At 54.5% G+C, this 21,884-nt stretch overlaps 1 protein-coding gene across 1 annotated transcript; it reads left to right on the top strand.

The window, feature by feature from the left end:
• The first annotated feature begins 670 nt into the window (after positions 1–670).
• On the top strand, positions 671–20,962 carry CDHR1 (cadherin related family member 1). The gene is made up of 17 exons (XM_057736305.1): positions 671–829; positions 1,340–1,435; positions 2,260–2,405; positions 3,200–3,250; positions 4,369–4,458; positions 5,742–5,828; positions 7,128–7,244; positions 8,351–8,494; positions 10,217–10,295; positions 11,634–11,734; positions 14,611–14,814; positions 15,319–15,471; positions 17,123–17,287; positions 17,708–17,775; positions 18,322–18,550; positions 19,202–19,459; positions 20,090–20,962. The coding sequence occupies exons 1-17, from the start codon at positions 775–777 to the stop codon at positions 20,645–20,647; spliced, it is 2,601 nt and encodes an 866-aa protein (XP_057592288.1). The 5' UTR covers positions 671–774; the 3' UTR covers positions 20,648–20,962.
• The last annotated feature ends 922 nt before the right edge of the window (positions 20,963–21,884 follow it).

Below are 21,884 nucleotides of genomic sequence, written 5' to 3'. Positions count from 1 at the left end.
CTGGCTTGGCCTGGGGCCCAGACAATAATGGGTTGAGATCTCAGAGAGTTGGTCCTGATAACCTCTCACCACCTGCCCCTTTCCCTACCACAACCCTCCTCTTTGTCTTTTGACCTCCCCCTCTGCCTACTCCCCATATCCTCCAGGGACACATTCCTGGAGGGTATTTGGATTTTTAAGGCCATGCCCTTCTCAAAGCCGTCTACCCCCTTTACTGCACTGCTCTCATTTCTCCTAGAGGCTAGTGGGAGGGATCCGTCTATGCTGAGGCTGGGTTGTTTCCTCGCCGCTGTTTTAAAGTCAGGCTCCAAGAGAGTGGCAAACCCTCTGACAGCCACAGAGGAAGTTCATAAAAAGACAACTGCAGTGGAACCTAGCCCTACCAGGACTTGGAGACTCGGAGAAGCCCCAGTTTTCCAGTGCCAGGAAGACCTGGGGTGCCCTTGGCTCCTGCGCTCCAGACCTGGGGACGGAGGTCGTGGTAGCACAGAGGAGTACCCTTGGCCCGCTCTCCCGCCCCCCACCCCCGCCCGCTGCTGGGAGCGGGTCCGCTCAGCTCTGCCCCCACTCATGGGTCTCAGGCGGCGGGCGCGAGCGCTCCGGCGGCGCCGATCCGAGCCTTGTCATCCGCTTAGCGCCCTCGCACCACGCAGCGCCCCCGCCCGCCGCCGCCTCCCCCGCCGTCAGCGCTGCACTCGCCGCGGGCTCGGGGCACGCTCCGCGCTCGGCGCCCGGCCTCGGCTGCGGGGAGCCACACCACCCGCCCGCGGAGACATGGGGCGCGGGCCGCGGGCCGTCCTGGCCCTGGGGCTGCTGTGCCTTCGCCTGGGTGAGTGGCCGCTGGGCCCCGCGGGCCCCGGTGGGGACAAGGGATGGGTGCCGGCGCCAGCCGGGTGGACCCAGGGACAGTTCTGGACCGTTCACTTCCAGAGTGGGGCTCAGGACGGGGGCGGGGGGACGGGGACCGTCGCTGCTCTCCGCTTCTTCAGAAGCAGGCGGGAGGTTTGGCGGCTGCTCTGCAGGCTGTGGGAGGGTTTCCCCACTCCTCGTGTGACCTTGGCCAGGGCACTGCCCCTCTCGGGGCACGCTCTCCCAGTCTGATGGGGCTGCGATTGGCCGCTTCTTAAGTTCCTAGCGCCCCAGATGGTGCATGTCCCTGACAAGCCAGAGCCCAGCCTGAGCCCACGGGGAGGTGGTGGCCGGGGGACCCGGTGGGCGCGCTGGGGTCTGGGAGGGGAGTACCCGCCTGCCCGCGGGTGGGGCCAGATGCACGACCACGCCAGTGCGGGGCTGTCCCTCCGCGTGTCCGGGTGTCCTCTGTTCTGTGTTCTCTTCCTAGCCCAGGCCAACTTCGCCCCCCACTTTTTTGACAACGGAGTGGGCAGCACCAATGGAAACATGGCCCTGTTCAGCCTCTCGGAAGACACTCCTGTGGGTGAGTAGCCTTGGCACCTGCCCCTCATAGGTCTCCCGGAGGGGCGGCCCACGTTCACCTGGACACAGGGACCGAACCCATGACTCCTCGGAGCCTATCCAGATGAGGACCGCCAGGCTGCGGGTGCTCCCGGGGCACCCTGTTTGCCCTCTGAATTCCCTGGGGCAGTTGCAGGAAAAGGAGGGCAAAGCGGCTGTGGAGACCTAAGCCTGGCCAGTCCTGGAGACCCAGCCACAAGCCCAGAGATAGGGCTGGCCCCAGGGGCAGGCAGCAGTCACTAGCACTGGGGCTTTTACCCACTGCGTGACCTTGAGCGACGGTACTTACCTCCCAGAGCCCCAGGGCTCAAGGCTTTAAAATGGCCCTAGAACAATGAATTCACTGAGATCTGCAGAGAGAGGGGAAGCTGGAGAGGGAGGAGAGAGATTCACACTTCCTCCCCATCTCCCAGTCTGGGAACCCTGAGCAAAAGGACCAGAGCAGTGTAAAAGAAGCACCTGCTCAGAATTCCCTGAAGAACTGTTCCAATCTTGGGGGAGAGTGCTGCACATGGGTCACCCTCTGCCTTAAGGATCCTCCCTTTTCTCTCATCCCCTGTCCCCAGTCCTGGCTGCTGGGACAGGAGTCATTACCAGGCAGAGACCCTAGAGTTAGGCCCAGCAGCCCTGAAGCCCTCTGTAATCTGTATTCTAGATTACAATCTGTAAAGTGGCAGATACTAACAGCTAACTAATAGTCGTGAAGAATAAAGAAAAAGTAGGAAGCAGCCAGCCAGGGCGGGGCCAGCAGCGAGTGCTCAACTTGACCTCTCTGTCTCCTTCCAGGCTCTCACGTGTACACCCTGAATGGAACAGATCCCGAGGGAGAACCTGTCTCCTACCACATCAGCTTTGACCCCAGTGCTAGAAGCGTCTTTACGGTTGACCCCAATTTTGGAAACATCACACTGATTGAAGAGCTGGACAGAGAGGTATGGAGACCTGCGAGGAGCACTGCCTGCCAGGCATGCAGACAGACCTCTGTGGACGGGAAGATGCCCTAGAGAGCATCCTTGGAGAGGTCCCATACGTCACAGAAAACCCAGTCAGCAGACCAGGGCTGGAAAGACTAGTTTAGAGAGCAGGTCTGAGTTTGGTAAAACTCCACCCCTCTGTGCCCTCTGAACCTGCAGGTGACAGGGCATAGAAGCATGAGATCCTATACCAGGCTGGTGGACCACGTGCCTGGACCTCAGCTGTGGGCTGCTGCCAGCTTTGGTCTAATGGTAGTGCAAAGAAAGGAAGGGGTGCGTCTCAGAAACAGCTGTGGGGTCACAGCAGAGGTGCAATTGTGCTGCCCCTCCTTGTCACCCCAGGAGACATGGGGACCTCGACACCCACCGTGTCAAGGGGAGGGCTTGGGACACCACAGACCTGGACTTCTGAGGAACTGTAGAATACAGAGAAGTGAGGGAGAGATAAGAGGGAGAAAGAGGAAAGAATTTAAAGGATAAAAAACCTCTTCCTGGGCCCTCCAGCACACTAATTAGCATCCCTCCTCATTCTGCATTTTCTGTTGGCACCTCAACCCTCTGGGTATATGAGAACCCCTGATGGGTCAAGGCCTGAAATAAGGTCTCAAGCATGGCCAGAGGAAGCATGTGGCCGCCCCGCCCTACTCCAAGGCTCCCTTGAAATGCCCAGGCCTCCTCTGATGCACCCAGCCTCAGGGGTCCCCACGGTGTTTCAGACTCCTGGACACTCACTCTGTCCTTGTGCTTCACAGAGGGAGGATGAGATTGAAGCCATTATCAGCATTTCCGATGGCCTGAATCTGGTGAGTGCACACTCCAGCCAGTCCCCTGGCAGTGCGCAGTTCCCTGGGGCTGAGTACAGTTCTCTCCTCCGGGGAGGGGGAAGTGGGCTCCCGGCAAACCCAAGCTGAGGTACCTGTCAGCTGCACTTCTGACAGAGCACACCCACATTCCTCCAGCAGCATCTCCTCAAACCTGCTTGCCCATCCATCTCCTCCGACCTGGCCCTTGGCTCCACCCAAGCTGAACACTTAGGCACCTGACCCCTCCTCCCTGGCCCCTTTCCCCACAGTCACCACTTTCAACCAGCCCTCATCACTGCTTCGCAGATAATCCTGGGGGCTCCCCTCCCTCCAAGGCTCCCCGACCCCAGTCCACATCCGGAACCATCACTGTGCAACACAGACCTGGCTGCAGACCCCAGCTCAGAAAGCACTAACATCTGGTCCCCCACTGCCCTCAGGATGGAAGCCAAGCTTCAGACTGGCATTTCGAGCACCCTCAGCCTCGCCCACCTTTTCTCCCACATTCGCCCTACCAGCCATGTAACCCTAAATCTGCTTACGCTCTCTGTTCTCTGAACTCACCATGCCTTTCACTTCGCCTTTGTGACACGCCTTCCTCCTCTCCCTCTCACCTGGCAAAGTGCGGCAGACCTTACGTCTCACACCTCTGTGAGGCCTCCCTGCTGTCCTCCACCGCAGGCTGTGTCAGCTGCCTCTTCTTAGGCCCTCTGGATGCAGCCACCTAAACTGGGGCCTTTATCTAGGCCAGGGCACACGGTGCCCCCGGAATCCTGCGGTGCAGGCCCCTGCCCTCAGTGCCCAGCATGTCGTGCTTGTCTCCTGAGGTGATATCACCACTGTTCTTTTACATGCTGATCCTTGCCCACCACTCCATCCTGCAAAATTCACACTCTCAGATTGTGTCTTCCGTCTCCAGGATGGAACACAGTGCTCGGCACCAAGTAGTTCCTTAACAATATGTGCTGCATGAATGAATAAAAGAGGGAAGGAAGAAAGGGAGGGAGGGAAGGGAAGGAGGGGGCAGAAACATGCACCTGAGGGGTTAGACGACACTGTCCCCTTATCACCCAGATGGTCTCACTGCCCCAACTCCTGTCCCCTTTGCCCCTTCTCAGGTGGCAGAAAAAGTCACGATCCTGGTGACTGATGCCAATGACGAGGCGCCCAGGTTCATCCAGGAGCCCTACGTTGTCCAGGTGCCTGAGGTGAGCGAGGGGCCACCAGGCAAGGTCGAGGCACTCCCACCCCAGGCCCGTGGCCTGCCCTCTGGGCTGCCCTGCGACCTGACCAAGGGGACCAGGCATTGGCGTGGAGAGCCCCTCCATCACGTACCACCCTCTGGAGACCCTTCCCTTCTGTGTCCTCCCACCACCTCCGTTGCCATCCCCTCACATGTTTATTCCAAAGGAACGTTCGTGTGCCATTTTCTATTAGAATTATGATGTACTCTTTTGTTTTTATTTGGCACCCGCACCCCCTGCAGTGAAAGCGCAGAGTCCCAACCACTGAATCACCAGGGAGTTCCCTATAATATACTCTTTTGTGGAAATGTGAATATACAGAAAAGTAGAAGAAAAAAGAGTTTCATAAACCACCCTTTATCCCTCCAGCTTGAGACAACATTGTTAAAGTTGGGGGCGGGGGGAGGTATTTCCTTCTCATCGTTTTCATGATTATAGGCTCTTGCTTTCTGTTTTACATTGTTGTGACTATGCTAAACAGATGCTTTCTGTGTTCTATTTTTCACTGAATTTATAACATAAGCATCTTCCTCAGTAATTGTAAAGCTGGAGTAACTAACATTTTAATAGCTTTCCTCAAGTGCATTTACTGAACTGTTCCTTTATGTTTGGATACTGAAGATGCTTTAAATTTTTGCCGTCATAAGAAACATCAAACAACAAACTGAACATAAAATTTTCTTTCTCTAATTGGAATGATTTGAAATGGCTGGGTCAAAACACGGGTGCCTATGAGGTTTGCCAAATTGATTTTCCAGAACGGCACCTGTTTCCCAGGATGTGGGAAAGGGTTTGTCTCCTGGTTCCTGGCCAACCCTGGGGATTCTTGGAGTTTTAAATGTTCCTCATTCATCAGGAAAAAGACATTTGTGCTGGCTCTAAACTGCACGTGTGTGATCCCTGGTGATACTGAATATGTATCAGTGTATTAACTGTTTACAGTCATTTCATATTTAAAGCCTTTGTCTATTCAGACCCCTAGTTTTTTCTTCACTCTTTCCCTGAAGCCGTTCTCGGGGTAGCATGTCTGTTTGTTCCTCCTTTCCCCTGCCCTTTCCTGCCCCACTCTGGCTCCAATGGGTCTCCTCCATCGAGGCCCCTCCTCCTGTTCGATGCTCCCTGGGTCAATCACCACCTTTCACCTCTTTTTAGCCCCTCACTCCCCTGACCCCACCTTTCCGTGCGCCCTCACCCCAGTTCCCTGTTCCCGTCCCTGGGACTGACCTTCTGTGGCTGTGACCCCTCAGGACACACTTGCTGGGAGCAGTATCGCTAAGGTCCGTGCAGTGGACAGGGACACGGGCTCTGGAGGGAGTGTCACCTACTTCCTGAAGGTAAGGTGGGGCGCACAGGAAATAACCAGAGGCCTGGGCTAAGTGGGGGCACCTGGATGGCCCCCACCCCCATCACTAAGGCCCTCAGGTCGGGGCCTCAACTATCCCCAAAGGTCGTCGGAGATGGTGCCTCTGATCCCTGCGAGGTCTCAGTAATCTCAGGGGAGGGACAGACAGGTGGGGACACGAGACCGGCCTGAGCGGAAGCCACCTTCCCCTGACTGGCCCATCCTGGCCCCCTCCGAGTTGACCTGCCTCCCTCTCCCCAGATCTCAGGACCCTCAGCTCTCCACCCGCCAGCCCCTCCTCCAGGAGATGGCCTGGGCACTTTGCACCCACAAAAAGTAAGAGAAACTTGTCTGGGCCTAGAGCTGTCAACAGGAAAAAAGGCGGAAGGGGCAGCTCCCAGAAGGAGCAGAGCTGTGACAGCCCCAGCCCACCCTTGTCCGTCCACCCCGCCCTGTCGAAGGCAGGGACCCTTCTCCACACCTGCCTCTCCCCGGGCTGCTCCAGAGCCCACCGCCCTCCTTCCCACCGCTGCTGTTTCCGAAGCATCTCCTCTGTTCTCCACGGTTAATCACGTGCTCTCACCATTTTCAAGGCAGTATAGCTCAGGATCTAGAAACACAGGTTCTGGAGAGATCCCAGTACTTCCTACTCGCAGGGCTTTAGCCATTATCTGACTTCCCCAGCTCTGTTTCCTCACGTGTACGATGGGAAAGACGGAAGCACATCCTCACTGGATCGTTGTGAGGATTAAATAAACACCTGTCAAGCTCCAGCAGCAGCTCCTGACACACAGTGACCCTTCCTCAGATTAAGGATCCTCTCCTGCCCCCCCCACCTGACCTCCCCAACCCCCCACCCAGACGCTGCCTGACTGGCCCACAGTCACTTACTTGGTGAGGCTGGAAGATGCTGCAGGTTTTCTCCATCATGGTGGCTTTTCAGCCCACGCCTCCTCTAGGCTTGAGCCCTCTGCTGACACGTCTACCTGCTGGAGACTCCAGGCCAGAGCTCAGCCCCGTTGTCTTCTAGCTGAGCCGAGAAGAGAGCTGAGGCCCTGCTGGAAGGGAACGTCTTGGCTGGACTGAGGGAGGGGGAGGGGAAGCCCACAGCCCCAGGAAAGGGGAGCCCTGGGGGGCAGAAAGGCTGAGTGCCCTGAAGTTTGCACCTCGGCCCTGAGGCCGGGTTTCCGTGATGAAGGACGGTGAAGACCCCCTTTCAGCAAGCAGAGCGGGCATTCCTGGGGCCACCTGGGTCCCTCCCCGAGGCCCAGTCTGCCCCTGGCTCTCACAGAATCCGCGCTCCACCAAGTTCGCCGTGGACCGCCACAGCGGGGTGCTGCGCCTCCAGGCCGGGGCCACCCTGGACTACGAGAAGGCCCGGGCCCACTTCGTCACCGTGGTCGCCAAGGTAACAGAGGGGGAGGAGTGGGAGTACCCAGGCTCTGCTCAGCCTCCGTCAGGGGAGGCTGCCCTTGGATCGGAACAGTTAGTGTCTGCAATGCGGGGGGAGTGGGCGGGGCGCAGGAGGCGCGATGCAGGAGGGGTGGGGTGCAGCCGCTCAGAATCCCTGTTGAATGGACCCTGCCACGACAGGGACGTATTCTCCAGGGGGCTGGTGTCTGTGGGCCGGAGAGGGCATATTCCCTCCTGGGGGAGGGAGTACGCCCCTCAGGACTGACAGGACTGGCCCCCTCTGTAGGCCCAGGTGGCCACGCCTGGAGACTCAGGGCCCTCACATCCCACACAACCTGGCCTCCAGGCACCTCCGTTTCTCTGCCCAGGCTTTCTCACTCTCCTCTTCCTCTCTGTGGGACCAGTTACCCTCTCTGAGCCTCAGTTTCCTCACCTGCTCACCCCGAGACTTCACCAAGTTCCTCACGTTTCTCAAGGGTGTGATGTGGGATCTGCACCTCAGCAGGTGCTCAGCCAAGCGGCTGCTCTTTCCTGAGGGCAGGAAACCCCAGCGGTCCCTCTAAGCCCCCCATTTTCTATCCTGGAAAGGCCCCTGCTGGTCCCATATTGGCCGCAGAGCACCCGCAGCCTGCTGCCGGAGGCTCGTGGTGGCCCTGCCTCCAGGTGCTGTGCGAGGGCGGGCTCGGTGGGCACGCACTTCCTCATATACTCTCAGGCTCAGGTCCACGTCGTGCCCTTAGCAGGTGCTCAGCGGTGTGTGAGGATGGACTCCTGGCTGGGAGGGGGGGCTTGGCTCTGACCCCCTCCTCGCCTGCCATGCATTGACTTGATTTCCCTGGAGAGAAACCTAACCCTCTTTCCAAAGGAACACGTTTGAGTGCCTACTGCATACCAGGCACGGACTGAAGACCTTCATGCATCATCTCATTTAATTTTCCTAATACCCGTATGAGGGGAAAATTATCTCCAGGTGACACAGAAGCAAACAGAAATCAGGGCGGGCAGCTGGCCTCAAGGCCAGTAAGTGGCAGGAGGCAGACTCCACGAGAGTCTGCTCGCCTCCAGGGCCCAACCTCTCTTCCCTCTCCAATTCCTCCCCAGGATGGCGGAGGGAGGCTGCGAGGGGCCGACGTGGTGCTCTCAGCCACCACCACGGTCACAGTCAATGTGGAGGACGTGCAGGACATGGCCCCAGTCTTTGTGGGCACGCCCTACTACGGCTACGTGTACGAGGACACACTTCCGGTGGGTGGCTGCACCCCTCAGCCCAGTGTCACCTCCAGACACCTCCTGCCCTGTCCTTTGAGCTGCCCCGGGGACACCCCTGCTAGATGGCTGGGCTCAGCCTGGGGTCGCCCTCCTCAGGTGGAGGCCGGCTCTGGACTCGCTCAGACTCAGGCCACAGACAGGTCGTTTTGCATCAGGAAGTATGAGGGGGAAGCAGCTGCTCACCTGTGGAGCACCTACTGGGTGCCCAGGCTTTGCCAGGCATGCCTTCACTCACTCACACTCACCCCAGCCCAGCTGCACATGTCAGCCCTTCAAAAGGGCTGAGAAGAGAGGCTGGGAAGAGAGCCGACAGTTTGGTTTAGGTGGGCCTTTCCTACACCGTGTACAGGAGGTGAGGTGCCCCTAGACCAGCAGTTCTCCCACAATTTGCTGCTGAATCGTCGTGACCCTTGTTCAGACATCACACACGGGCCCAGCTGGAAGGCTGGCCTCGGCTTCCTCCCCCTTCGGTGCAGTCTCTGCCCCACCCCCACCCCAGTTTTCAGCCTCTCAAGTTCCAGTCCAGGGCCTGGCATCTGCGGGCTGGCCTCCCCTTCCCCCAGGAGCCCGCACCATCCTCTCCTCAGCCCAGCCCCTCTCACCACTCCTCCCTTTTCCCTCTGCCCGACATATGCCCAAGGGCCTGGTGCCCCTTGCTCTTCTCGGCTCAGCCCAGGCACCGCTCTCCCCGGCATGTTTGGTTGCTGTCTGCTCACTGGCCACGCACGCCCCTCCATGAACATGCCCCTCCTTGAGGTGCCCATGTGTTTATATGCCTGAGCTCCCCTGCGGGCAGGGACCAGGCTGGAGCCAGACCTCATGTGGCCACGGCTCGAGAACTCTCTGTGGACTGGAATTTCATTCTCTATTCTTACTTCCTCGGTTTCTGACTATTCCCAACTTTGTAAAACAATGAAAACACCGAGCACCACTCATGCTGGGCCCAAGCTAAGACACTACCTTTCCAGAAGCTGACAGCCGAGTGGTGCAGGTGGGAGAGAGGAAGGCCAGGGCCGCACGCAGGTCAGGGCAGGGGGAGGCCTGGACTGTCCTGCTGAGGAGCTTAGGGGGAGGGAGGTGCTGGGGGGAGAGGAGGCAGCACTCGGACAGTCAGGAAGCAGCCATGAGGATGGACAGGCCTCCAGGGAGACAGGCCTGAGTAGGGAGGCCAGGAGGGGGCGGCAGGCCAGGAACAAGCAGGGCCTGTCCGCTTCCCAAAGCCTTGGGGCGGTCCCCCAGGGCCACAGGATAAAATCCCAGTTCCTGGACTTTGCACTGAACCCTCTCTTGCCTGGCCCCTCTTCCACCTCTCTGTTCGGGCACCTCTGAAGGCCAAAGATGGATGAGGTATCAGGGGTGAGGCTGGAGGGTGGGCAGTAGAGGAGGGGCCTGAGAGTGGTGTGTGGGGAAGGAGGCAGTGTAAGAGGTGTGAGGAGGAGGCCCACGCAGGAGGCCGGCACGTCCCTGGGAAGCCCACGTGCCAACTTATGTTGGGCGCAAGCAGCGGGGCTCAGCTCTCCCTCCAGCCCTGGGAGGCCAGGGAGGCGATGAGCTCCCTTTAGCGCAAGGAGGGGGCCACACAGAGGCTGGCTCTTGAGTGGGGGCAGCCCTTCCCCTCTGTGATGGGGGCATCGTCTGGGGAAGGGAGAGCTCCAGGATCCCCCGTCAGACTCAGGCAGCTGCTTCTGTTCCCCCAAGGGCTCAGAGGTCCTGACAGTGGTCGCCATGGACGGAGATCGGGGCAAACCCAACCATGTTCTCTACAGCCTCGTGAACGGTGAGTCTGGGGCTCATCACTGGGCTGCAGATACAACTCCCTGGGTGACCAGAGTGAGATTTCCCAACCTCTCTGGGTCCCAGTTTCCTCATCTATAGGCCAGAAGTACAAGATGCATGGAGAGGAGAAGCTGGGTCCCTCCAGAAGGCAGCATGTCTCCTTGGGCATCTGCTCTGGTCCCTGCTTGTCATTATGTCCAGAAATGAAGAGAGATGCATTGGGCAGAGAGGGACTGGGGTGGAGTAGGGGTGGAGGGGGTACTGAGATCAGCACAGGTGGTGCCAACTCATGTTCCCATACACTCATTGATGGAAAGCGGTGGCAAGATTTCTTACACTCTTTAAATTGCTGTGGGTTTTTTTTCTCATTCTCTTAAGTGCTTTGGCCTAGAGCATACAGTTGAATTAAATGAATTAAGTGCAATGATGATTCTGCATGTCCCTAGTACTAGCCCTGTGTATGGATGAGAAAACTGAGGCTCAGAGAAGCTAAATCACCCCAAGTTCCCAGTGGGTTTGAACCTCTGCTGGCTCTTTCCACAAGTGGGCAGCAACTGAGCAGGAGGAGCCAGCCCTGGGGAGGGCTCTGCAGCCCTCAGTAGCTGGTTCCCATGGGGCCAGGCCCCTCAGTGGGGCCACCATGCCTGGTGCCTGGTCCCAGACATGCACACATCGCCATGCTCTCACTCAGACACCATCACCTCCTCCAACCCTGTCCCTGGGACATGTCTGGTGCCTACTTCCCTTCCAGCAGTTCATGCATGTGCAAATGTGCCCCGCATCACACCAAAGCATCTCTCCCCAGGCACGCAGACCCCTGACTGTCTTCTCTCCCCCACCACTGCAATCCTTCACACATGTAGCAAGCGCCCACCCCACACATCTCCTCTCCCATCTTCTTGCCTCTCCCTCTACTCCTCCTCCTCCAGTCTTTCTTCTCTCCCTCTCTTTTCTTTCTTCCTTCTCTCCCTTCCTTTCTTTCCTTCTCTCTATCCCCTTCCTTATCTCCCTCCCTCTATACCTCTTTATTTCTCCCTTTCTCTTTCTATCTCTCTCTCACACACACACACAATGCATAAGAGAAGCAAAATAGGAGCCAGAAAGTAGTGACTTTAAGTCCCGGATCTGCACTCACTGTGTAACTTTAGATAAGTTACTTAGCCCCCCTGAGACTCAGTTTCCTCATTGAGAAGACACAGATGTTAGAATAACATTCTACAGAGAAGACTTGAATGAGATAACACACAGAGGAGACTTTGGTACCCTGCCTGGCACGACTCCCCTACGCCACCGTGTGGCCCTGTTCAGAACCACAGGGGACGTCTCTCCTCTGTGACAGGGAGTGATGGAGCCTTTGAAATTAATGAGACGTCTGGAGCCATCTCTGTGCTGCAGAGCCCTGCCCAGCTCTGGAGAGAGGTGTATGAGCTGCATGTACAGGTATTCTCCCTCCAGCTTGGCCTTCCCCACCCTCCGGCCTTGGAAAGTTCCAAAGGTGATGAGACCCTGGCCACCCCCCTTACCCCTCAGGGTTCACAGTCTGGGGAAGGATCTAGATTGCTTCAAGGAGCACCTACAAGAGGTAGCACATGGCAAGGGGAGCTGTGATAAGGCAGGAGAAGGTAGAATGGAAGCAGCAATGCCTTGAACATGGGTAGGACCCAGCAAGTGGAGACTGGTGGTGGGGAGTATTGGTTGGGGTGGGGCAGATGGAGGCATTGCAAGCTAGGAAAGCCCAGTGAGCCAAGACTGGAGATGAAAGCACATGATGTCCCAGGGGGACAGTGAGGAGTCAAGGGGGTCTGGAGCCAAGAGTCCACAGGCAGCCTGTAAATGGTCAGACCCCAGGTCGGGGCCAGAAGAACAAAGGCCCTGGAATACAAGGTATGGGTTTTCTCTGCAACAGGGCCAGCTCTGCAGCCAAGCAACCTGTGCGATTACACAGGAACCACAATTAGAAGGGTCCCATGCTGGACTTAAGGCTCTGCTCTTGCTGTCTTGAAATTCTTAATTTTCATTTTTCACTGGACCTGCAAATTATGTATCTAGTCCTGCCCAAGAGCAGTGAAGAGCCAGGAAAGGTTTTGAGCAGGATTGGCATCTTGTTAAAAGCTCACTCTGACTGCTCACTAGACTAGTGGGATTCCTAAATTCAGAGAGCTTGGCAAACAAAGATTTCCAGGACACACTCCTAAGGATGGGTATTTAGTGCACCTGGGGGAAACCCAGGACTCTGCTTGTTTTAAGCCCCCAGGTGATTCTGACACCAGTCCCAGTCTGGCATTTGAGAACACTGGTCCTAACTTGCGTTTGGAGGGAACTGGATGAGAGGCAGAGAGGAAGAACCATCAGCCCAGGTGATAGATGTTGAGGGCCCTTGGGGATGAGAGGAGGCAGGATGGTAAAAAAACAAACAAATTGTGAACTGTGAAGGAGGCAGAGTCCACAGAAGGTGACTGTGAGGGGTGGGGGCAGGGAGAGGGAGGGATGAAGCCATCAGGAACACAGAAGAGGAGGCAAGTTGTGTAGGACGGGCATGCTGCATTTTGGTGCCTCAGGGACATTCAAGTTGAAACATCCAAACTTGAGTGTACAGGTTTGGACTTCAGGGGAGACCAGCATCATCCTACAGATAGCTGTGAAAGGATGGCAGGGAATGAGACCACCCAGAGGAGGGTGTGGGGAGAGGGGAGCCACTGGCCCAGAGCACTGCTGTAGGAGCATCCTGACTAAGGGTAAGGAAGAGGGAGGAGCCAGTAAAGGAGAGATCAGGGGTCAAGGCCAACCTGCAAAGTGGAGTCACATTAGCCAAGGCGACTGAGCACCCGGGAGGGTGAGGAAGAGTGGGCAGTGCCACATGCAGCATGGAGTCAGCATGAAGCATCTGAGCTGGGGACAGGCTGAGAATTGAGAGAGAGGCAGGAAAAGGAGGCTGAGGGTGTAAGCTTCTACAAAAGAAGAGTTAGGAAACAGCTACCGTGTGACAAAGTGCAGTGCAGGGAGGGTAATGTTAGGGTAGGTAAGACCAGAGCATGCTTACAGGAAAGGGCAAGGAAGCCCTTGCAGGGCCTCATATGATATCTGCCCCACGTTCATGAGGTGTCTATGAACTCTTGGCCCTGGCTTTGCAGGCTGTCTTAGTCATCTACTGCTGCACAGCCACACTTCCCAGCCCTGCAGCCTCGCTCTGGCCAAATGGACACAAGGGCAGAACATGGTAAAGCTAGGGTTTGAACCCACATCTGGCTGCAAAGAGAGGGCAGTGTGGTGAGGTGGAGAGAACACTGCCTATGGAATCAGACACATCTACCTTCTTCCTATTCCAGCTGTGTGGCCCCAGGCGACTGCTTCACCCCTCTGGATCTGTAAAACAGGACTAGTAATAGCGCTATTACAGTTTCCTATGGCTGTTGTAACATATTACCACAAACTTAGTGTCTTAACACACATTTTTTTTTTAATTTTTATTTATTTATTTATTTATTTATTTGCTGCATTGGTTCTTCATTGCTGTGCTCAGGCTTTCTCTAGTTGTGGCGAGCGGGGGCCGCTCTTCTTTGTCATGCTTGGGCTTCTCATTGCAGTGGCTTCTCCCTAGAGCACGTGCTCTAGGCGTGCAGGCTTCAGTGGTTGTGGCACGTGGGCTCAGTAGTTGTGGCTCGCAGGCTCTAGAGCACAGGCTCAGTAGTTGTGCTGCACGGGCTTAGTTGCTCCACAGCATGTGGGACCCTCCTGGACCAGGGATCGAACCCATGTCCCCTGCACTGGCAGGCAGATTCTTAACCACTGCACCACCAGGGAAGTCCAAAACAACACACATTTATATCTTGCACTTTCTGTGGGGGAGGAGCCCAGAGTCAGCTTAGCTGGGTCCTCAGTTTCAAGGTCTCTCACATGGCTGCCAACAAATTTTCAGCTGGGTTCTCATCTGAAGGCCCAACTGGAGAAGAGTTAGCTTCCAAACTCACATGGTTATTGGCAGGATTTAGTACCTCGTGTGCTGTTGGACGAAGAACCTCAGTTCCTTGCTCGCTGTTGGCTAGAGATCACCATTAGCTCCTTGGAACACAGGCCTCTCCAACACAGCTGCTTGCTCCATCCAAGCCAGCAAAAGAGAGTCTGCTAGAGGACAGAAGTTATGACCTAATCTAATCACAAAGTGATATCTCATCACCTCTGCTATATTCTGTCAGCTTAAAGCAGGTCACTAAGCCAAGAGGAGATTACATGAGGGCATGAATACCAGGAGGCAAGGATCACTGGGGCCATTTAGAGTCAGCCTGCCACACAGCCACAGCCACCTGTCCCCACCCCAGGTGACTGAGGTCAGCTCTGCAGGGACCCCAGCTGCCCAGGCCATGGTCCCTGTCACCATCAGGATCGTGGACCTCAACAACCATCCACCAACATTCTATGGAGATAGTGGACCCCAGAACAGATTTGAGCTGTCCATGTATGAGCACCCACCCCAGGGGGAGATCCTGCGGGGCCTCAAGATCACCGTCAATGACTCAGACCAGGTATGTGGTCCTGCCCCCCACCTGCCTTCTTGCAGACCACATGGGACCAAGTCCTAAAGCTGAGTCTGCATGATGAGCCTTTCCTGCTGTCACAGGGGACTGGAGGTTCACAAAATGAATGAAGCAACAATGGGTAACCAATGAGAGGAAGGAGGGTAGACAATCAAAGCCTAGCTGCTTGGTTTAAAGAGATTCACGATCAGTTAAAAAGAAAAAGCCAGTCAAATAAAAGCACTTCTGCATCTGACCCTCCAGACATTGCACACGTGTCCTGTTGCCTCCTGTGCCCAGTGCAGGGCTAAGCTTTCTGTGCCTGTTTCCTTGCTTAGTCTTCATAGTCTGCTCAACTCTTCTGGTTCTTGATCACCTCCTCTATAGAAAGAAGTAATAATACTCACCTCCCAGGATCAAGGGCATGCGAAGGCCCCTTGCATAGCACGACTGTATAATGAGTTTCTATTCTCATTCATCTTCCCTGTTTCCTCACTCCAAACTGTTGCCCAGGGAGCCAATGCCAAGTTCAACCTGCGGCTGGTGGGACCCGGGGGCATCTTCCGAGTGGTCCCGCAGACGGTCCTGAATGAAGCCCAAGTCACAATCATTGTGGAGAACTCAGCCGCCATTGACTTTGAAAAGTCCAAAATGTTAACCTTCAAGGTAGGCGATGCTTGGCCCTACCCTGAATGGGGGGGGGGGAACACCAGCACCTAGATTCATTCCTAAGGGGTCCCTTGTCACATTCTGCCCCTTCTGACCCTACTCCTTTCCTCTTAGTTTCTCTGCCCCTCCTGCTGATTTGGGGAGCAGGTGGGAAGGGAGAAGAAGAATTGTGATACAAGAACCTTCTCCTACTGCTCATACTGCCTCGCTGAGCTCCCGCTTCTAAACTACAATTAACCCCAGGAACGCAAGGGTGGGGGGGTCCAAAGAAAAACTACCAATATAATGTGCCATGTGAACAGACTGAGAGAAGAAAACTATTTGATCGTCAGGACAGAGGTTTTCTCAACACATTTGACATGTCATCTACTATGTTAAAAACTTTAGCAGAAGATGAAAAATATACTCCCTTGTACTTTTAATTATTTAAAATGATAAACATATATAAATAATGCATATTATACATAAATATATAAATAATTTTATTAATAAAAAGGAAAAACTTTGATATTATTTAAATTGTTATAATTATTTATAATTATACGCGCATACACACTGATAGCTGGCATCATACTTAAAAGTGAACTTCCACACAGCATTGTAAATCAACTATACTTCAATCAATCAATCAAAACGAAATTCTAAAAGCATTCTATGAAGTCATGAACTCCGTTCACCACTATTCTTTAACACTATTCCTAGAATAACGTTATTCCTGGATAAAGGAAGGAAAGAAAAGGTACAAGCATTAGGAAGAGATAAAATTATTATTTTTAGATGATATGATTGCTTAGAAAAATCTAAAATGATCAAAAAACTGTTACACACAGGAAAGTTGATACATGACTGATCACAAAGTTAATACAGAAAAATCTAATAGTTTTCCTATGTACAAGAAATAGCAATGAGAATAATATAATAAGAGGTCACTTTTACAATAACAACTAATAGATAAAGTTTCTAGGAATTATCATAACAAGAAATATGCACCATCTAAATGACAAAAAATGTACAAATTTAACAAAAAGATATAAAGAAAGCAAGAAATATAAAGACATACGCTATTTTAAAATGCAAATTCTCATTAAGTTGATAAAGAATCCAACGCCACCTCAATTAAGTCTTACTCAAAATTTCCTCAGGGGAAGAGGTAGGAGAGATGACATAATTACACTGGTTTTTATCTGGAGAAATAAACCTGTAAGAATAGTCAAGAAATTAAGGAAAAAAAGAATATGAGGCAGGAACTTGCCCTAGCAGATATTATATTGTACTGTATTGTATTGTATTGTATTTGTTGTATCATATCATATCTTATTATATTATATTATATTATATTATATTATGAAGCAAAATAGTGTTTTAAATTGGAAATTTAAAAAAAGGAATATGCAAATCAATGGACCTAAAGAAATTGGTCCCAATGCAAATGGTAACTGTAAGGGAACAGGCATTGCAGTCAGTTTGGGGGGAATGATGTACACCTTAGAGGTGCCCCCTGCAGGTCAAGGCAGGAATAGCTGGCTGGCCCCTGAGAAAACGGGAGACAAGGCAGGCAGGTGCAGGGATGATACTGAGACAGGCCGTGGCAGGCTCTCTGCAGAGCAGCTGCCACCCAGACAAGTCCTCCTTTTCCTTCCTTCCCCAGCTCCTGGCCATCGAAGTGAACACCCCAGAGAAGTTCAGCTCCACAGCGGATGTCGTGATCCAGCTCCTGGACACCAACGACAATGTCCCCAAGTTCACCTCCCACTACTACATTGCCAGGATTCCCGAGAACGCCCCAGGGGGCTCCAACGTGTTGGCTGTCACAGTGGGTTGGGCGCTGGCCCAGGGGCTGGGGGTGGGATTGGGAGCCCCTCTGAAGGGGGCCTTGTGAAGTCAGACACACCTGGGCTCCTGTTTCAATTGCACAGCCCACACTCATTGGCTGTGTTCTTAGACAAGCTCCCCGCCCTCGCTGAGCCTCAGCTCTTCTTCTATACAATGGGGACAACAACAGCTCACAGGACTATAATGAGGACATATAATGAGAAATACAAGCCCTTCCAGATCTGGTTCCTCCAGCACTGGAGACCTCCTGGGGCAAAACTAGGGCCCCCGAGCAGGCCTCCAGATTAGTTTCTCCCCAGCTGGGCAAACCCCCCAACCCCTTGTTCTGTCGTTGAAAAGTGAGAGCTGCCAACGTGCCCTGACAAAGGGGCAGGGCCACTGGGTGCTTTCTCTCTTCCAGGCCGTGGATCCAGACACAGGTCCCTGGGGTGAAGTCAAATACTCCATCTATGGATTGGGAGCAGACCTGTGAGTGGATCCAGAATCCCCAACAGGGCCTCAAGCAAGGGGTTTGGGAGGCTGAGGATGGAGGATTGTGCCAAAGGCAGGAGGAGCCTGGAAAGAACAGGACCAGGGTTGGGGAAGCGAGCCTAGGGGCATGAAGTGGAGGGGAGCTCAAGAGAGCCTGAGGCAGAGGTGTGGGGACACACCAGGTGAGGTGAGTCTGAGAGAAGAAGGGTCATGATCGTGGCCTGGAGCTGGGGCTCATGACCTCGGGCCAGGCAAGCAGTGCTGGACTAGGCAGGGGCAGGTTGTGGGAAGAGAGGGAAGGGCTGTGATCCGGGTAAGTTCAACATTGATAGATGGGTAAGTAGGTGGTCCTGCCTCCCTGAGTCAGAATGTGAGGATGCAGAGAGGAGCAGGCGGGATGCCTTGGAGAAGAAGCTGCCCAATGCATCATGGCCCTTCCTGGAGGCGGCTTCTTACTGTAGGCACGTGTGCGCCTCTGTGTGTGCACACGTGTGCATGAGTGTGCTTGTGCACACGCTTGTCTGCACTCTCTGTGCCCGGCAGCTTCCTGATCCACCCATCCTCTGGGATCATCTACACCCAGCCCTGGGCCAGCCTGGATGCCGAGGCCACCGCCAGGTACAACTTCTATGTGAAGGCGGAGGACATGGAGGGCAGGTACAGCTTGGCCGAGGTGTTCGTCACGCTGCTGGATGTCAATGACCACTACCCCCAGTTTGGAAAGAGCATCCAGGAGAAGACAATGGTGCTGGGGACCCCGGTGAAAATTGAGGTGGGCTTTGAAGGTAGCTGAGCTCTCTGAAAGTCTAGTTCCTGCAGCTGCAAGTGGCACCGTGGCATAAGAATTTCTTTTAAAATATATTGGATTCCTGAAACAAGCAAGGATTTTTCAGGGACTTTATGTACCCCCATCCCCACCTCAACCCAGGAGTAACCTCTGAAGAAAGAAGACATTATTGTCACTTTACAAATTAAAACATTGAGGCTCAGGCAGTTTGCACGTTTGGTTTGCCTGAGTTCACACAGCTGTCTGCCTGCTTTCACAGCACTGCTTTCCTCACTGCACCACCTTCCCGATCCGGAAAAAGCACAAACCCTGAACCCCAACAGTCTTAACTCTGGATCCCAGCTCCCCTCCTTCTACCTCTCCATCTTTAGACAAGTCACTCAGCATCCAGGCTTTTGTTTTTTAACAATACCAACTGCCTAGACTTGTTCTGAGAATGAATTGCTACCACACCCATAGACAGCCAAGCACAGACCCACCTTGGCTCATTCAATTCCTCTCCCAGCTCCACTCACTCAAACAGGATTAGGACCATTTCCCATCAACCAGGCAAGCCACATATGACATGTCGGTTTAACCAGGATGCACAAGTATCACCAGCGAAGCCCAGCTCAGTCTGCCCCTCCCTGTGCACAGGCCACAGACCAGGATGCAGAGGAGCCCAACAACCTGGTGGACTATTCCATCACCCACGCAGAGCCAGCCAATGTGTTCGACATCGATGCACACACAGGGGAGATCCGGCTCAAGAATTCCATCCGCTCCCTGGATGCCCTGCACAACATCACGCCCGGCGGGGACCACACGTGGTCCCTAGAGGTGCAGGCCAAGGACCGTGGCTCCCCATCCTTCAGCACCACTGCCTTACTCAAGATTGACATTGTGGACACTGAGGTGGGTACAAAGCCCAGGTCAGAGGTTGGGGGGAGGGTCAGGGGGCCAGCTCAGGCCTCTCTACAAGAGGGCCAGAGAGAGAAAGACCACCTTCCTCCAAAGACACCCACCCAGTGCTCACAGAGACCACCTGTACCATCAAACACACAGGCTTTGAAATCAGGTCAAAATCCTAGTTTCAACAATTTTTAATGGTGTGACTTTGGACTTTGCTAAGCTTCCACTCCCTTTCCTATAAAGTGGGACTAATGATGCCTCCTTCACATGGGTGTTGAAAGGCAGAAGTAAAATCATTACGTGTAGTTCTCAACTCAGTGTCTGGCAGGAAGTCATCACTTAAGAGGTTCCTGATATAGTTGGGCAGACATGATCACCGCCCCGCCCCCCCGCCGCAATCAAAGGAAAGCAGTACCAGCGAATGCAGGAGTTCTTCATCCAAAAGAGCTGCATGCATCACGTTTTCTCTGTGTGCATTTTTTTCCTGGAACGAAGCCCATAGTGCTCATCAGATTCTCTAGGGGATGCCTTACCCCAGAAAGCTGAAAACCCCATCAGGCTTAAGGGCGCTCACAGCCCCTGCTCCATTTTCCGGAGAACAGGCAGGAACAGCTGAGTGTATCTCTCTTCCAGATGTTGTCCCGGAGCCCCATGGCCACCTTCCTGATGCAGACCAAAGACAACCCCATGAAGGCTGTGGGTGTGCTGGCCAGCATCATGGCCATCATTGTGGCCATAACCGTCCTCATCTCCACCGCCACCTTCTGGCGCAACAAGAAGTCCAACAAGGTCCTGCCGGTGCGCCGCGTGCTCCGCAAGCGGCCCAGCCCTGCACCCCGCACCGTCCGCATCGAGTGGCTCAAGTTCAGAAGGACCAAGGCGGCCGACAAGTTTGTGCTCAGAGAGGACCCTCCGAACGAGAACTGCAACAACAACAGCCTGGGAAGCACACCGTCCCCCAAAGCCCCCGCTCCCCCTCCACCACCCAGCATGGCACCCAGCATGGGACCAGCCCACTGCACGGTGCCTACAGTCTCTGGTTCCCTAGCCCCCCAGCAACCCCAACCGTCACCAAAACCCAAGGCCGTGGCAAAACTCAAGGCCACAGGAAGCCCCGTCCAGTCAGCTCTGGTGTCTGAGCTCAGGCAGAAGTTTGAGAAGAAGAATGTACATAATAAGGTTTACTTCTAGAGTGTGTCCTGTGGCCCCTCTCTCCCCACCCCAGTTGCCCTGCTGCTTGGGCCACGCTCCCCAACTCTGCTCCTTAGGGTCACCCCTGTTTTGTACAATGGTGTAACCCCCACATCCAGGGCTCTGAACAGTGCCTTGGGCAAGGGATTTATTTCTCTGGTTATGGATGCAATTGGCAAATACTTCCCCATCACCCAGAGCCTTGGCACAGCTGCGATGCTCCCCACTCTGCAGAGACTGGGAGTTGACAAGGAGCCAGACCTGTGTCTTCTACTCACCAACCCCAGGCCTCACCATATCTCTTGGGTCCTGCTGGGACCCCAGCTTTCTTAGTCCAGGAGCAGAACCCTGGCCACATGGGACAAGGTCAACTAGAACCTGGATCCTGCAGCCTCCAGCTAAGAGCAAGAGCAGAAAAAGGAGGTTCAGTGCTGACTAAGGTTGAGGGTCAGCAAACCTTGCAGGCTGTAGGAGACCAAACGCAGCAGGGGAGGGCAAAGATGCACTGAAAACTCACACAGGCTATGGGCCTGTGCCCCAAAGCCATTGGAAGGTAGAGGATGGTGTCTGCGCAGAGACTGTGGGCCCTTGCTATGCCCACACAGGACCAGGGACACAGACATGTAAGAAGAGCTTTGCAGGAGTGAGAGCAGATGCCCCAGGTGGGGCTGTCCTGGGCCCAGAAATGGCTGGAGCCACGCTGGTAGCCCTAGAGACATCAGGAAGAGAATCAAGTCCCCTTCGGAGCTGCCCCACCAAAAGTCCTTGAAGAGACAGTGCAGGGCTGAGATCTGGGGAGACTTCTGTTTTTATCCAGCTCTTCTGCTCGTGTTCTATAACCTTGGGAGAGCTGTTTAAACTCCCTGTTCAGCCTCCTTCCCATCTAGAAAATGAAGAAAGCGAGTCTGCCTCGTTCTTAGGTCTGGGGTGAGGATCAAAACAAATAGCAGTGACAGGGGCTGTAAGCAAGTGCAAAGCAGCACGAACATAAAGTATTTTTTCGCAGACCAGTTCTCCGCAGGCAGCTCTTCCACGAAGTGTTAGGAGCCTGTCAGCTATTTTGCCCAGCCACACCAGGGGGCGCTGTGCGGGGCGAGGGTGCTGCCACTGAGCTGGATGCTGGCACAGCTTCCCTTCCACGTCTCCTCCCCACCTCCACCCCTCCAACTGCATCCCCCGTGCAGCCCAGGCCAGCCATCGTCAGAGGGGACCAGAGCTGGGCAGCGCATCCAGCCAA

The sequence above is a fragment of the Hippopotamus amphibius genome, chromosome 5 (genome assembly GCF_030028045.1).
Source record: "Hippopotamus amphibius kiboko isolate mHipAmp2 chromosome 5, mHipAmp2.hap2, whole genome shotgun sequence".
Lineage (NCBI taxonomy): Eukaryota > Metazoa > Chordata > Mammalia > Artiodactyla > Hippopotamidae > Hippopotamus > Hippopotamus amphibius.
This window is presented reverse-complemented; position numbering and strand designations above follow the sequence as displayed.